Genomic DNA, 17159 nt, shown 5'->3' on the forward strand with positions numbered 1-17159 from the left:
ATATGGCACACGGTGCTGTCTTGTTAGTATCTCTGTGAGCCCTGCTCGAGGAAAAATACCACTCCATCCTGAGTTAGTAGATTTTTTCATAACAGTGCTATAATTTGAATAGTCGTTGCGCAGAGGACGTAACAATGGTCTGCATGTCTATGATTGTTCGTGACTTCCATTCTCCTCCTCTTTACCAAGCACATCCGGAACCTCTGCGCCATCCACCCATCCTCTCCAATCCCCATCCCACTTCCCCCCCGCCCATCGGGGCAACGGGGTCTCCCATGTTCCTAGCGCCTCTGTCGTATATCTCAACGCATGGAGATAGATGAAAAGACTCTCCGGATCCGGATCATCCGGAACGGGTACGAAACATTCTTGGCAGAATCCGGGAGGTAGATAGGCGGGCGGTATTAATGGCGAAGGGGTAGTATCGGGTAATGGTGCTTTGGCTTGAGTGTTGGTTTGTCGCCCTTTTAGTGGGGGGACAGTGAATGGTTTGGAGGAATCGGATTGTGTTGCAGATGCAGAAGCAGAGGAAGATGCAGCTTGAGCATCAAGTTCGTCTTGTGCTTTTTTGGCTGTGAAAACTACTTCGTTCCACCTTTGAGAAAGAGCAAAGAGCCATATTAGCTTTCCTACTCCGAATAAAGTAGTCAAAATGTGGCACCCACTTGACCCAATCTTCCGCTTCATCTTTCATTCTTCTGAGATTGACGATGATGTTTCTCGCTTGCTCGCTTAATCGGATCGGACTTGTCAAATCGATGTTGTCCCGTTCTCGATCCGCCTCCCTACCCACGGGCGCGGCCGTACCAGCCCTTGCCTCGAGTGCTGCAGCTCGGGAATATCCAGAAGCAGAGGGAGTGAGATCTACACCACCTTTTCCGAGATCTGAGCCCCACACGTCAAGAGGTGAATAGAGGGGATCATTGGATATTGGGTGACCGAGATATTGCAGATGTACTCTGATTTGATGTGCTGGAAGATCAACGAGAGTCAGCATGTCTATCTGGCATACTGACGTGTCAGAAAGCTCACTTCGTCCTGTTTGTGGTCGACCTAAAGAATTTGATAGTAGTTAGCATTGCTTCTTGAGTGATCAGGCGGAAGCCCACTTACACCTAACAACACTTTGATCCCGCTCCGCATCATATGATATCCGCTTGAAGATAGTCACCGCGTCCTGTAGAGAGTAGTCAGCTCAATATTCCATACGCGCTCGAATTGCAAAAACACACACCTTGCCCTCAGGTGTAACGATCACCAAACCCATCTGTCTGTCTACTGTTAAGAGCGGTTGGTCGACCGTCACCTCCTCCCTGCAGCACCAATCAGTACACTAACTCAAGAGACACATACGAGCAATATTATCAAGTTGCACTCACTCTGGAAACTTTCCGTTCACTCTCGCCACATACTCCTTCTTCACTTTGCCCTCCATAAACTCCTTGGCCAGTCTGCTTGCAGCCTTGCCAGACAGTGCCAAGATCATAAGTCCTGAAGTGAGACGGTCCAGTCGATTCACAGCTACAAGGAGAGAGCGCATGATCAGCTTTGAGGATCACAATCGTGGTCGTCACACATTTGAGGCAATGAGGTAGGTTTTCGAGGTGATCGAGTACAGCACTCACAGTAACACTTGATACCGTAGTCAGACTCCATCATCTCCAACACTGTATGTCTGAAATATCGTCCAGTCGGGTGAACGGGCTGCATGACAAGACTGTACGTCAGCATCATTTCCCTGCCTGTCATGAGTATTAGCTGCGGAGCCATACTGACCAAACTTCCAGGTTTCGAAATGACGATGAATTCTCGCTCTCTGTCGATATGCAGTACGAGGATAGCATCGTTTGTGACTGGCGGTTCATGTCTGTGCACGGTGTTGCTGCGAGAACAAGGCATCGAGTCAGCTGGTGTCAAGATCTCTCACGGCGAAATGTGTTATTAATTATGATGGTTGAAGCACCACACTCACTCGATACGATCTCCATTTCGTAAGATCAGATCAGCTCTGGCCGTAACGCCGTTCACCCTCGTCACTCCAGAGTCAAGGGCGTGTTTCTGCGTATTGAAGTGTGTTAGCCTGACACTCGAATATTTCTGACATATAGGGAGTGGGGCCAGTACGCACGTAGTATTCTATGGAACGATCTCTAAATTCCGTAGAGATGACCTCCAGCAATTGTCTCCCAATCCACCTGCAATACCCAGATATCAGCTCTATAGCAACTTGACAATCCAGCGAACACCGTTTCGTCGTGCGAAGACGACTCACCGTTCTTTCACAAAAGTCCTATATGGCCACCAATACGGTTTGATATACCTCAATTTCGGGTTCATACCCTTTGAATATTTCTTGGTCGAGGCAGAACCGTCAGATTCGAGTTTAGGTGGTTCGGGAGTTGGGATCGAGCTGGAGGCGATGGAGGTTGATACGGAAGTAGGATCTGCAGGTTGAGGTTGAGGGGAAGGCATCTCGCCGGGTGCAAGGAATCTGCACAGAACAATACAGTACAATACAGTCGGCGAAAGTGGTCGTATATGTTAAGCAAAGTGTTAATAATACTCGTAGATCGTAACGTTGTAGGAAGATTAGATTTTCTTTTTTCTGCGAATGTTTACAGGAGCCCCGCGATTTACGACAATAACTTTCAAAATATCTTCGAGCTAGATCTGTCTTCTGGTCTTTATCAATAACAACCTAAACCTGTACGCCAGCGACATTGTGTGAGGATGGCGCCGAAATCAGCACCGACGCAGCTGTGTCAGATATGCTGCAGGCAGCCATCAAAATACCGCTGTTCTAATTGTCCTGTCAGATAGTGAGTTGATCATCTTCTCGCCATTGAGTCTTGACGGTACTGATGTTGAGGTGAAGTTGCTCCGTCCCATGCTACAAACAACATAAGCGTACGTTCTTTGCGTTGTATTGCTCACATTAAGACACATTCATATCGAGTCCAAGATGACAAACTGGTTTGTCATGCAGTCACATGTGGAACCGAAAACGCTACACAACCACCACCATCGTCCGAGCCCCTACCCTCACTCACCAGCGATATCCCATCATCTTCCTCGTTAACAGATGCCATTCCTCTGCCTTCGGATGATGCCCAAGACACCACAGTTACCGACCCATCTGGCACGGAAGAACCGCCCAAACCACTCAGACCTCTGACTTCACTATCGTGGCCGCCCGAACCTGAGGAATCGATATTCACAGATCCGCTGAAACGAGAGGATCCGAAACCTTTACGTCGAGAAGAGCTATTACGGATAAGTAAGTCGACCTTTCTCTCCCTCTCTCTTTGTGGATGTCGTGCGAAACTAACGAATACATTCATATCTTAGCCACTTCGTCATCCCTTCGTACGCTGCTCAACACGACCTCACTCCCATCCATCCTTCGTCTGCTCGATTCTCTCCCACCCTCTGCTCGCCATTCTATGTTATCCCGTCTACTAGGACTCGATCCGCAAACACTTTCCCAACCTGCAGGAAGTACAGCTTCTTTCCTCTCCGGGAGAGATTCCCCTCCACCACTGGACGAACTTCTCAATACTATCGTAGCTGCCAGATCGACAAGCTCCGGAACAGGGACAGGGACAGGGACAGGGACTGGGAATGAGGATGGTTGGTGGTTACGTGGTTCTGGAGGCGAGAAGATTTGGATAGGGGAAGAAGAGAAGAAGATCATGAGGCTTTTCGCAGGTAGCGTGTGTACTGCTATTGATGGGAAAGCAGATGGGGAAGGAGAAATTGCTTGGGGTCAAGGTGGTTTGGAATGGGAAGTGTGATATTCTGGCTTCGACCAGAGTCATTTGGCATTCCATTAGATATGGCAATGGACAGTCCGATCATGTTGTATGCATTTACTTAGCTTGTTTGCAATTCGCAATTCGCATTCACAGTCCCCCCAACAGCCTCAAGCACTACAGACCACAGACTGTCCATGTTGCGCCAATACGTGGACAGTGGACACGTTGTTCCAGCGCAACATCGCATACCAAGTAACATACACCTCTCTCGATGCATACTCTCACTACGAGAACCAAAAGAAAATGTCCTAGTACAAGAGACTCAATATGTCGACCCACTTCGGAACCATTATATAAAGGGGAAATGAGCAAACCACTATATTCGATGAAAAAAACAGTCCATAAAAGCAGTGGAATCATGTATGTCTGCGTGCTATCGCTAATGAAGGAGGAATGAATGGGAGAAAAAGGCTACAGATTGTTTTGTGTATGTAACAGGCTGTTTCGTTGTTGTTGTTAAAATTGTTGTTGTTGTGGTTGTTGTTGTTGTTATTGTTGTTGCTATTGCTGTAAAAGTCCGCTTTCCACTGGCGAAGATCCATCGAGCAGTCAACGCTACACCGAAATTGTATTGTCCAGTCTTCCCAAGCCGCTCACGCCAGTCGTTCCATCGTACTTCCCCGCTCCGAGCCTTCCACTCCTTCAAGTGCTCCTCAGCTGACGAGTATTTTGGTATACTCCCTTGCGCTTACGCAACGATCCCCCTCGTTGCCACTTCCTCTCGGTCGGCCAACACCGTCTCATTCGAATCCTTGCTACTTTCCCTCTCGGGGAGATCAATATGTTGCGCGTCCTCGCTCGCACTATCCTTGGTGTTCGCACTTCCAGCATCCGTATCAGAGGGAGAAGTGATCGGCGTAGCGGTGCTCACATGCGAGGCGTGAGATTGGATATATGACAATGCTGAGTCGCCCGAAGTGGAAGGTGTGACTGGAAAGGGCACAGGCGCTCCCAGAGGTTCTGCAGGCGCCCCCACTGTCTCCACAGAGTGACCGTTGGGGTTGGGGGAGGTATGTTCTGTGTCAATCGAGGCGGGTCGCGGGCGGTCCTCGTGAGACGATCTCCGAGGCATAGGTCTGGGTCCCATTACTGAACCCCGTTTTCGGCTTAAGGAGCCCAAAGGAGATCCGGGAGCATTCTCCCGTGAGACTGTCTTGGCCAGTGTTTGCGCTGGCGAAGCCGTGACAGATGCTTGAGTCTGGCGAGAGGTCGCCTGCTGAAGTTTCGCGAATGTCTCTTCTCTTGGTGCTTGAGCCTGCGATGAGCTCGCCATAGCCGATTCCGCAATGATCGGGGCAGTAGTCGTGTCGACCGGCAAAGCATCTCTGTTGCGTGGGGTGGCACCCCCGTCCGATGCGGTATTACCGATCCCAGGATTGACATTGCGGACCGTCGATACGGGAGGAGCAACCGAGGTGCTGTTCCCGGCGCGGGATACGTTTGGTACCTTGGGTACTGGCGGCACACTTCTTGTCCCCTCCTTCTCGTCCGAGCTCCCTATGTAGGAGAAGCGCTTCTTGATGGTTCCAAAGAGTGACCTCTTGGGTTGAATCTGTGGTCTGCTGGGGACACCGATCGGCTTTGGCGTAGGTGGAGGCGGAATCGATTCGACAGGCGGAGCAGCTGGTTGCGTTGCGATAATCACGGGAACAGTGGGCGCATTCTGCCTGTCGTTTGAGTTTGCGGACGGTTGAGATGAGGGGTTACGAGTGGGGATTTGAGCTGCTGGACGATTCACGGTCTGCGCATTTGGCTGCGAGGGGAGTGGCGGAACGGGAGACAGAGAGGAAGGTTGGGACTGCTTTTGCAAAGAAGGTGTCGACTGTTTCCTTCCCAAAATGCCCCAACTGCCCTTGGCGGCTTTTTTCTCCATCTTCCTATTAGCCTTCTCTTCCTTCTCCTTCCGCTTTGCGTCCTCTTTAGCCCTGACTTCAGCCTCCCTAGCTGCTTGTTTCTTCAAAGCCTCTGCTCTAGCCGCCTCCGCTCTTGCACGAGCGACCTTGACCGCCTCAGCTTTTTCCGCAACTTTGGCGTCTTTTGCGAGCTGTTTCTTCGACTTTTTCGTGACAAGAGCAGGAGCAGGAGTTTCAGTAGGGATGGGTGGAGGAGGAGGTACGGCTCGTGGTTGCGTAGCTACATCTTCTGCACTGGTTTGTTGACTAAGAGGGCTTGGTGCAGCTGGGTTGCTAATGACAGGAGTTACTGCGCTGCCAATCGGGACCACACCGTGTGCAACGTGCGCAGGTGAAGCGCCTGCCGGAAGGCTGGACGAGGGCGGCGAGGCAGTTTCGATGGGAGGCGAGGGGTCTGCCGAGTTCACTGGAGGAGCGGATAGGTTTGAGGACGTGGTGGCAGCGGAAGGAGTGGCATATGGTCGACCATAATGCTGTGACTGGTGTCAGCCTTATGATCGTTAGCTAGGTGTGAAGTACTCACCTCGCCTCCGTCTAAACTCCATCTTCCCATTCCGGCGCTTTTGGCCATGGGTGCTCTGGAGCCAGTGGATCTTGACCTAGCGTCATCCATCGCTACGCTTCTTCTCTTCTCCTCCACCGACATAGACCCGGCGGCACCGAGACCTCCTCCCATAGTAGCAGCAATCGCATACCCTCCTTCTCGTGGAGCAAGACTACTCAAGAAATCTCTGGAGTAGTAGGTTGAAGGTGGTTGACCGATCATGCCGGGGAAGGACTTGTTCGCTGGCAGGTTTTGAGATGCCAGAGAAGTAGAGGAAGAATGTGCCGACGAGAGGTTTCCAGGCTTGCCAACGGTGTACACAACAGGAGACACGGGCGTTGACTTTGCCTCCATAGGAGCTGCTCCACTAACAGTGGTGTCAATAGAGGACTGTCGTGACGATCGACCACGCTTCGACATGCGTTTGTTGGACTTGGAACCGAGGACAGTGACGTTTGTGTACGATTTTGATTTGATAGGAGGTATGACGTTCTCGGGCGGAGCAGATGGCCCTGTAATTCAATCAGCTCGGGTGATGGCGAGTATGAACGTAGACTTACAAATGACGTCGCCTGGAAGGCCGGGATGATATTGTACGGGCTGCTCCATCGCCTTACTCAACCTCCTGATGGTGTCCAGAGGTCGCTCCATCGCAGGCCTCGTCGGATTGCTCATATCCCGCACTTCCTGCTCATGATTCAAAGTCCACAACTCTTCGCTCGTCAAACTACTCAAATCTTGACTGCTGCTGATCGAGGACCGATTTGACCCGACACCACTGACTGGTCGTCGTCGGAAAGCAGGATTGGGGAGAGCCAGGTCGGCCAGATTTGTTGAGGAGGAGTTCGGTGATTCGTGCAAGAACATACCGTTGGGCAGGGGGACGGGAGGTTGACGGATAGCGGTAGTCATCATGAGATTAGGATGTCTACGAGCTGACGGAGGACCGCCACTTCCAGCTGACTTTATCGACGACTGTGAAGGCGATCGTGCTGTTTTGATCGATGGTCCTGTAGCGACTGGTGAGGAGCTTTCACTTGGACTACGAGGCGCTCGATTCGAAACTGAAGATCTACGCTTCCACGCTGGAGGAGGGGATTCGGGATCGCCTGACAGTTGTCTGTGGAGGGTGTTGACAGTAGCGATGGGGGAGGTAGGAACGCCGCCGGAGCCTTGTGATCTTCGGCGGGAGTGACGTTGAGAAAGCGTGACCTCGTAGGGGTTTTCTGTTGTCTCCTGCGGAGATGGAGATTGATTCTGAACGGGCAAGGGAGATTAGCGGGAGTCAATTTGTTACTATTAAAAAGGGTGCTGGGACAACTGAACAGCTCGTGCGAAAAGGTGATTTGACGAAAGTAGGGAAACGCAATCGAGATGGGCACGAGCGGGAGCACGATGCGGTCGCCAGACACCAAGGATCTGAGTTCGGCAAGGCGCAGCAAAGAGCTTTCAAGTCGAAGTGTTTGGTATGGAGTTCCTCGCCGAATGGAGCAGAGAAGCACAAAGGAGAGGTCAAGGAGGGGATCAACAGTCCTCACGGAGTTCGCAAGATCAACAGTGGTGGTGATCGCGGTAAGCACGTGAATGGGGAGGCGCGATCAAAGGATCACAAGGGTAGAAGGGTAGAAGGGGGAACAGAGCGTACGCGAAGAGACAAACAACGCGGATCCTCGATCGAGCGGTCAATGCAGAGCATACACCACCCTTGAGGGTTTACACCACATAACATGCAGTGTCGGCCCCTTGAAGTCAATTGCGCATGACAAGAAGTACTTCCGATTCCCGGTACCATGGAACTGAAAGACCAGAGCACCAAGAGCGGATGAAATAACTCACCTCCTCAAACGGTTGAAGTTGCGTCGCAAATGCAGTTGCCATGTTGAATCAAAACCTCTTATCTTCCTTTGCTCTAATCCAGATACCTTCTCCCTTCGAGATGACAAATGGCGGGTAACGCAAGAACGAGTGACAACGGTGCGTTGTGTGATGTTTTTGATGATAAGCGAAGGTGGAAAGAGGGTAATGTTGAGAAGAAGGGTTTTTTTGGCCCGCCTGCTTGTTTCTGTTCAAGTGTCGAACCGAACCGAACAGGTCGAAATGCAGTTGTAGGTTAGTGTTGATGGGAGAGTGTATCGTGCGTTTGATTATAGGTAGCGTAGCGAGGTCGACCCGATTCCGATTATCGACGAATGGTGATAGGGAGGTGATGCCGAGCGCAAGGGGTAGCTTGGCAGACGTAGGATGGGAAACGTCCGATAGCAATAACGACCAATGTTAATCGGGGACTATAATACTATAATCAGGTAGCAGGGCTGTGCTTGTGCTTTGGTAATGAGACCCTCTCCCTGCTCGTTGCCGAGATGCGTATAGATGACGAGAGAGTGGAGGGAAGGGAAAGGGGAGAATGCTGTGATATTGTTATTGTAATTGTTGTGCGTTTCAAGATCTACCATCAAGGTGATGGGATGCGCAATCTCGTTGAAGGGAAGCCAATAGGGTCGAGAGGTGAATACTGGCAGGGATATCAGGTAGGTTGATTCCAGTGCGAATACAGACAACCGCTGATGATTGTGATATTGTAATGTGTCCGTGCAATGTTGGGAGATGAGGGTGAATGGATGGATGATGGCTGCATGCATACGTTCCCCCATGATGGGATTATATTTAGTGCTCCTGCTTAGGGGTGAGAAGGAGAGGGAATGCATATGACCCTCGGACGAACTGATGAGTGGGCTGACGTCAATAAAATACCCATACAGTACATACATGCCAAAAACTGCAATTGCTTGCTTCCCTCTCCCACCTGGCTGCCCTCACCGAGGCAAATCCTATTCCTGTCAATCTTCCTCTGTTCAGGGTACAAACTCGTATAATACATCTCATATGTATAAGCAACGAGGAATCAATCCGAAACGGTGACTTCCCTGATATGCTGTACCTACCAACCGCTTACTGATTTCTCCTCTGCTGATCATGTTCAACAACGTGTCTATGACAAAAGCACAACAGTCCTCGGCTTCTATCAAAGGTTTTCAAGCGCAGGCACCCACACTAGTCAAAGGCGCAGCGCGCGTGGTCTCGCCGCTTGCATTTCACTCTTCACAGTCACAAACCTGCTGCATGCAGAACCCGGCTGCTTTGTTTCTATTTTAGCATACAGGCGGGGATGTTGTGGGATCATTTTACGTTGGTTCTTTCGTACAATCCAACCCGTAGCTCTCGGGGAGTGAGTGATAATGTTCCGAGTTCGGTCGCATATCATTTGATTGACCTCTCAAGTGGCGTAATTTACCGTCGGAAGGGGGAACTGCGATGTGGTTGATTTAGATAACAGCCATATTTGCATTCGTCAAGAATCACTTCACAAACAGTCTGACGGAACTGGTCAAGTCGCCGCATATGCATAGCATAGCGTTGCTGACATCGATGTCTTACAACGGGGACTAGTGTGAATTGTACCATGAGGGCGAGCCCAACGGCCTTCACATGCCAAGCCCATCAACCTTCACATGTCCATTTGCCATGAAGGAGCATCATGAAGATACTAGTATGAGGTAAGTTTCATTGATATACGGCCGTTGATGATCTGTCATACGGGCCTCGCACCAGGACTATCTGTCTCGGCGAAGCTTGTAACATGATATGCGAGGTAATAGTATTGTTACCACGATCAAGACGCTGCTCCCTTTCACACCCAGACACAGATACATATCGTGCCGGGTTCGCGATGCATGTGCCCTCCTCAATGTAGCTGACAATTCAGTCTCCATCTGCTTCATATCATTCTCCAGTCCATCGTGCTTATACAGACCGGAAGGAGCAGATTACAAGTCATGGGTGCCACACTGAAATACTCCCGTTGGCCAGTGCCGCGTCTCACTCATCCATCTACTGTCTTCACCTCGCGCCTAAGTTCGGACACGTCCACAGCTCATTCCTCTTAATTACTGCTGTACCAGTCATCCAACAACAACATCACGGCTTGATCTCTCATTATACCGTGACAACCTGTCTGATAAAACAACACTGTTCGCGTGGTGATCTTTCCGCTCACCAACATGGCAGAGGCGCAAGAAAACAGCACAGCGACTCCACCACCCTCCACACCGGAGGTGACGGTACATATTGACCCACCTGCTCCATCAGATAATGGTCCAAGTGAGGAGTCACCAGTAGGCCTGGGTATACAGAATGGACCGCCGACACCCGTGAAAGAGTTACCACCAGCACCAACCTCCACGGCCGGCACTCCTGCTGTTGAACAGTCCGAAAGCGAAGTCACAACATCCCTCAACTCTGCTTCTGCGCCGAGCTCACCTCCTCCACCTCCACCGAAACCAACCAGGGGAATACCTACCAGGACAGATAGTAAAGAGACGCTGGACGACGTCGAGCTGAGTAGCAGACCAGAGACGCCTGCTCGTCCGAAATCAGTGTCAAGAAAGGAGAGCGAGACATCCAGACGGGGTTCGAACCCTGCTTCAGCGTCTGTCACGTCATTACACTCGATCACTTCTTCAGTCCCTCAAACCCCATCCCGACCCAACTCTGCTCATCCGAGAGCTCTACCAACAGCAGGATCCAGCCATCATTCCCGCCGATCATCTACAGCAACTCTGTCTTTGTCCAACTTGGGAGCCAACGCACCTGGGCCGCAACTGTCAACTGTCCTCATCACGCCCTCGCTTCAGGTTCTCGTGAACTCGAAGGAGGCGAAAAAATCGGCGTCTTTCCATGCCGCTGCTCAGAGAGCGCTAGATTTGTGCCAGCCTGGGGACACAGGTTCCAATGCAGCGTATCTACATCCGAGAGAGATCTTCGAGCCCCTTCGACTGGCAATTTCCAATCCTCAAACAACCTCAGTTCCTATCCTTATCACCTCGCTCGACCTCCTCTCGAAACTCATCTCCTATTCGTTCTTCTCAGAACCCAATGGGCCTCCAAAGGGTCTCTCCCCTCTTCCCGACCTCATCACGCACACGATCACTCTCTCGTATACCGAACACTCGCCGCCGCAAGTTGCCCTGCAGGTGGTCAAAGCTCTCATGGCGATCGTCCTCTCCACCGACAAGGGCATGCTCGTTCACCAGTCTTCCTTGCTCAAAGCGGTAAGAACAGTGTACAATGTGTTCATACTTTCGAATGATGCCGCGAATCAGGTCGTCGCACAGGGAGGATTGACCCAAATGGTGCATCACGTATTTGAGAGAGTGGTCCGGCCGGACCCCAAAAGCGCTGCTATGTCAGGAAGGAAGAGTGGGACAAGTGAAAACGAGGCGAGACGAGTGGCGGAGAGGAGAGGAAGCGCAAATGGACGAGAAGGCTCGGAAACGCCTTCGCTTCCCCCAACTCCTGCGCCTGAGGAGAAGACAAATGGCGAAAGCAAGCTGACACTGTGAGTAGAACCACTGGTATTCATGAGCACAAACTGATTTAGTCAATAGCGAATCATTTGCCGCTCCAAACCCCAATGACTCCATACCAATCGCCCCCGCACCCATCGCGAATGACCCAGAACCGTCTCTTGACAATTCTGAATCCTCACCTCGACTCCCTCAACATACTGTTTCCATCCCCGTACCAGATGGAGACGCGCTGGACGTACCGGAACCAACCGGCCCCCCATCATCGGTCCCACTCCAAAATGGTCAAGGATCTGATATGGGAGGTGCTTTGGACGAATCGGAGGGTAATCTGGACGTCAATGGGAGACCTATCCCCACAGAGGAATTGTTCGTAAAGGATGCTTTCTTGGTGTTCAGGGCACTTTGCAAACTCACCCAAAAATCTCTGGTCTCTGAGAGGTGAGCCCCACTTTAACGTTCAGTGTGTCTGGCAGAATAGACCCGCTGAGATGGACGCCCTTACAGTGAAAAGGACCTTCGATCTCACTCTATGCGATCAAAACTCCTATCTCTCCACCTTGTCCTCACCATTCTCAAGTCTCACTCCGACCTCTTCGTCAATCCCCTGGTTTGCATCCCTTCGAACACCTCGCTCGAGATGACTCCCTTCCTCCAAGCTACCAAGCTGTATCTCTGCGCCTCACTTTCCAGGAATGCAGTCAGCTCGGTCAACCAGGTATTCGAGCTGAGCGTGGAGATCTTCTGGTGTATGCTGAAATCAATGCGGGCGCAACTGAAAGTGAGTCCTGCTGTAGCCACGGCAGTGGAGAATGCTAATGTGCGTGACTGAGCAGAAAGAAATCGAGGTCTTACTCAACGAGATCTTCATTCCGATACTCGAGATGCGTCATTCCACTATCCGACAAAAGTCAATCATCCTTGGCGTCTTCATACGGCTTTGTCAGGATCCTCAAGCACTCGTCGAAATATACATCAACTATGATTGCGATCGCGCTTCTCTCGAGAACGTCTACGAGAGGCTGATGAACATTGTCTCGAAGATCGGCCAAACGCACTTTGCTCCCCCAAGTAAAGAGGAATTGGGCCAAGGCGGATCATCTAAACAGGCTAGCGGATCCAGCGGACCGGCTATACCTCCTTCGCTCAGTACCTCCGCACTGGCGGGCGAATCAGGGCACAACGCAGCGCATTATGCGGGACTGGCACCTGAAATCAAGCTGCGCAGACAGTCGTTGGAGTGCCTTGTTGCAGCTCTGAAGTCTCTTGTTGCCTGGTCTACTTCAACTTCGAATGCCAAGCAAACACAAGAAGATGCCCCAAGAGCAAGTGAAGATGGCGTTGGGCGCCATCATGTGTCCGGATCCATCTCTGGGTCAAATGCGGAGTTAAGTGCCCCTACGCCAATATGGCCAGCGGATCCATCAGGCCGAAGCTCGGTGTCTGGTATGGCGTCTGGCGTCAACACACCGGAAATCGGCGAAGACGATGTCGACAGGTTCGAGAGTGCTAAGCAACGCAAGACGACGCTACTTGAGGGTATCAAGAAGTTCAACTTCAAACCAAAACGGGGTATCGCCTACCTGGTCGAACACGGCTTCATCCGAAGCAAGGCGCCGCACGACATCGCAAGGTTCTTGCTAACGACCGAGAATCTCAGCAAAGCCATGATCGGAGAGTACCTGGGCGAGGGAGACGAGGAGAACGTTGCGACAATGCATGCCTTTGTTGACTTGCTCGACTTCTCCGGCATGCACTTCACCGCCGCCTTGAGAATGTTCTTGCAAGCGTTTCGACTGCCCGGAGAAGCACAGAAGATCGACAGGTTCATGCTGAAGTTCGCGGAGCGATTCATGCAAAACAACCCATCGACATTGTTCGCCAATGCCGATACACCTTATATCCTTGCTTTCTCCGTCATCTTGCTCAATACCGATGCGCACAACAAGAACTTCAAACAAAAGCGAATGACAAAAGCCGAATTCATCAAGAATAATCGAGGCATCAATGACGGCAAGGACCTTCCAGAGGATATGTTGGACGAAATCTACGACGAGGTACAAAGCAACGAGATCAAGATGAAGGACGAGATTGAAGTAGTCCCAACTACCGCGTCTGGAGGTCTGGCGAGTGTCGGGCGTGATCTCCAACGAGAAGCATACGTTGCTCAGTCGGAAAATATGGCATCGAAGACGGAGTCCTTGTTGAAAGCGATGGTGCGACAACAACGAAGAGGAGTTGTCCGACCTACCGACCATTTCCACACCGCTTCCAGATTAGAACACGTCCGATTTATGTTCGAGGTGGCTTGGATGCCTTTCCTCGCCGGTATCTCAGCACCCTTACAGGAAACGAACGACATGGACGTTGTCGACTTATGCCTGGAGGGGCTTCGATCGGCTATCAGAATAGTATGTCTCTTCGATATGGAATTGGAACGAAACGCGTTTGTCACCACGCTTGCCAAGTTCACATTCTTGAATAATGTTGGTGAGATGAAAGCGAAGAATGTCGAGGCCATCAAGAGTCTACTGGAGATCGCAGTGACGGATGGAAACAACTTGAAAGCTTCATGGAAAGATGTTCTGGTTTGCGTCAGCCAGCTGGAGAGGATGCAGCTGATCTCGAGCGGGATGGACGTTCCGGATCTGAACCGAACTACGTAAGTATAAGGAATTTTCGCGGTTTTTAGGAAAGGTCAAGCTAACGACGCTATCCTATCTTCTAGAACCGGATCGGACAAACGGAAATCATCTGTCGCGGCGAAGAAAAGGACACCGGCGGATGAGGTTGCGGAGGAGTCTAGATCTTCTCAAGTCACGGTCGCAGCAGACATGGTCTTCTCGATGAGCAAGAATCTGTCGGGGGTGAGATTCGCGTTCCTGTTGTCATCTTTCTTTGCATTCCGCTGACGTGGTTGTCCGGTATCCCAGTCTGCTATTGTTGATTTCGTGCAAGCTCTCAGTGAAGTATCTTGGGAGGAGATCCAATCGTCCGGCTCATCGCCTCGACCGAGAATGTTCAGCTTGCAGAAGCTGGTGGAGATCTCGTACTATAACATGGGTAGAATCAGACTAGAATGGTCGAACATATGGTTGATATTGGGAGAGCACTTCAACCAGGTCAGTTCCTTGATATCATAGACTCGATGTCACGAATGGTCAGCTGACGCAGTCTGTACCACAGGTCTGCTGTCACAACAACCCTAATGTCAGCTTCTTCGCTTTGGACGCTCTGCGACAGCTTGCTATGAACTTCTTGGAGAAAGAGGAACTAGCCCACTTCCGATTTCAGAAAGATTTCTTGCGACCCTTCGAATATACGATTGTCAACAACAAGAACTCGGATGCTCGAGAGATGGTGGGTTGAGGCTTGCGAACAAAAATGTAGACGGAATGCTGATTGTTTCACTGTCTACCTTGCAGGTCTTACAATGTCTGCAGCAAATGCTCCAAGCTCGAGTACAGAACCTTCGATCCGGTTGGCGAACGATGTTCGGTGTCTTCTCCGCTGCTTCAAAAGTCGTCACAGAACGAGTAGCAAACTATGCTTTCGAGCTCGTCACTCTCGTCTATCGAGAACATTTCTCCCTTGTGGTGAAATACGGTTCCTTTTCCGACCTCACCATGTGCATAACGGACTTCTGTAAGGTCTCCAAGTTCCAGAAGATCAGTCTGCAAGCTATTGAGATGGTACGAGGGTTGGTGGGGAAGATGTTGCAGTGTCCCGAGTGCCTGTTGCCACAAGCAGGGGAGGAGAGTAATGGACAAGCTGGGAAAGGGGATGAACCGCTGGTAAAGTACTGGTTGCCCGTCCTACATGCGTTCTATGAGATCATCATGACTGGGGAGGATCTGGAAGTGAGGAGATTGTGAGTGGTTTCACCGTGTCCTCGTCGCATTCCGCATTCCACCTCATGATATCACACTGAACAATGAATGTCTGACTCATGCCGTTCCGCAGAGCCCTCGATTGTCTCTTCGACACCCTGAAAACCCACGGCACAGGCTTTTCGGTCGAATTCTGGAACACCGTCTGTCAACAGATCCTCTTCCCCATCTTTGCAGTCCTTCGAGCGAAGTCCGATGTCCGCTTCAAGTCTGCTGAAGATCTGAGTGTATGGTTATCGACAACCCTGATCTCAGCACTGAGGGATCTGATCGATTTATACACGGTATACTTTGAGGTGTTGCAGAAGTACCTGGATGGTTTGCTGGATATTTTGGTGGCGTGCATCTGTCAAGGTGAGTAAGGACGACAGTACTTTTGGCCGTCCTATAGAGCGAACGGAGTTTCTGGAGCGAGCAGCTAACATCGTTGATCCGACGCAGAAAATGATACCCTTGCCAGAATAGGAACATCATGCTTCCAACAGCTGCTCGAGCAGAATGTTCGAAAACTCAGTCCCGAAAAGTGGATGTCGATCGTCTCCGCTTTCGTCCAGCTTTTCAAGACGACGACAGCGTTCCAATTGTTCGATCCAGCATTGCACGCCGAGGTCGAACCGTCTGGTACATTGGACCACCAAGATGGTGAGTGCTTTCGGGTAGTTCGTACTGGGGGCCAGACGCTAATGTGTAAACACAAAATAGCCCCATTCCAAAAGTTCGTGGCACCTGCCCCGTTGGAACCAGCCACCGACAAGAACACCTCTCTTCCGCCTGCCATAACGTATGGCGAGCAAAGACGGATATTCAAGCAGATCATCGTCAAATGCGTCTTGCAGCTGTTGCTCATCGAGACGACACATGAGCTGCTGCAGAACGACGAAGTATACAACACTATCCCTGCGGAACATCTGTTGAGGTTCATGGGCGTATTGGATGACAGTTGGAGGTTCGCAAGGAAATTCAATGCGGATAAAGATTTGAGGATGAAGTTGTGGAAAGTTGGTGAGTAAGGTGTTAGAATGGAATGATCCCTCAAGGTCTTGGCTGACGCTGATCTTGATCTGTGCAGGATTCATGAAGCAGTTACCAAACTTGCTGAAACAAGAATCGAGTTCCGCTGCAACACTCATCAATGTGCTTTTGAGAATGTATGAAGATCCCAGAGACGCTCATCGAGCTACTCGAAATGGCGTCTTGGAGAGACTGGTCCCGTGAGTCAGGTTGTGTTGTTAGCTCTAGTGAACAAGCTGACTCTAAATATTACACAGATTGGCAAATGAGATTGTCAAAGATTTCATCGCATTAGATCCCGAGACCCAACCTAGGAACATCACAGCTTGGACGCCCGTCGTCACTGATATCCTGAAGGGTTGTCATGGGTTTGAGGACGAAGCAGTAAGTCAAGCAAGAACTCCACATATAGACACACCGTGCTCATTTCTGCTTCTCACCGTTCGTTCAGTTCGAAACGCACATCCCGACTTTCTACCCATTGGTCACGGATATATTATTGAAAGATGTAGCGGCGGAAATGAGATTAGCGACGAGAGATTACCTGAGACGAGTGGGACAGGTCAAAGGGTTTATCAAGGCTGCAGAGTGAGAATGAACAATAGATGTTTTGCTTGACGCAG

General features: G+C 50.7%; 4 protein-coding genes across 4 annotated transcripts; 2 read left to right on the plus strand and 2 right to left on the minus strand.

Moving 5' to 3' along the window:
* Positions 1-147: 147 nt before the first annotated feature.
* CI109_102791 (uncharacterized protein) lies at positions 148-2472 on the minus strand (the record flags this gene model as incomplete). Its single annotated transcript, XM_032006032.1, has 11 exons — positions 148-595; positions 666-972; positions 1033-1053; positions 1114-1177; positions 1235-1313; positions 1380-1521; positions 1626-1704; positions 1777-1882; positions 1973-2058; positions 2129-2195; positions 2273-2472. The coding sequence occupies 11 exons, from the start codon at positions 2470-2472 to the stop codon at positions 148-150; spliced, it is 1599 nt and encodes a 532-aa protein (XP_031859613.1).
* Positions 2473-2730: 258 nt separating this feature from the next.
* On the plus strand, positions 2731-3794 carry CI109_102792 (uncharacterized protein; the record flags this gene model as incomplete). The annotated part of the gene is made up of 4 exons (XM_065967198.1): positions 2731-2819; positions 2876-2907; positions 2987-3277; positions 3349-3794. The coding sequence occupies 4 exons, from the start codon at positions 2731-2733 to the stop codon at positions 3792-3794; spliced, it is 858 nt and encodes a 285-aa protein (XP_065823270.1).
* A 709-nt stretch (positions 3795-4503) lies between these two features.
* On the minus strand, positions 4504-8150 carry CI109_102793 (uncharacterized protein; the record flags this gene model as incomplete). Its single annotated transcript, XM_032006030.1, has 4 exons — positions 4504-6201; positions 6252-6784; positions 6833-7529; positions 8109-8150. The coding sequence occupies 4 exons, from the start codon at positions 8148-8150 to the stop codon at positions 4504-4506; spliced, it is 2970 nt and encodes a 989-aa protein (XP_031859611.1).
* Positions 8151-10330: 2180 nt separating this feature from the next.
* Positions 10331-17128, plus strand: CI109_102794 (uncharacterized protein; the record flags this gene model as incomplete). The annotated part of the gene is made up of 14 exons (XM_032006029.1): positions 10331-11667; positions 11717-12076; positions 12143-12416; positions 12472-14297; positions 14364-14502; positions 14569-14757; positions 14822-14995; positions 15061-15506; positions 15599-15879; positions 15967-16167; positions 16228-16527; positions 16595-16736; positions 16794-16920; positions 16988-17128. The coding sequence occupies 14 exons, from the start codon at positions 10331-10333 to the stop codon at positions 17126-17128; spliced, it is 5937 nt and encodes a 1978-aa protein (XP_031859610.1).
* Between the last annotated feature and the right edge of the window lie 31 nt (positions 17129-17159).

Source organism: Kwoniella shandongensis, chromosome 5 (genome assembly GCF_008629635.2).
Source record: "Kwoniella shandongensis chromosome 5, complete sequence".
Lineage (NCBI taxonomy): Eukaryota > Fungi > Basidiomycota > Tremellomycetes > Tremellales > Cryptococcaceae > Kwoniella > Kwoniella shandongensis.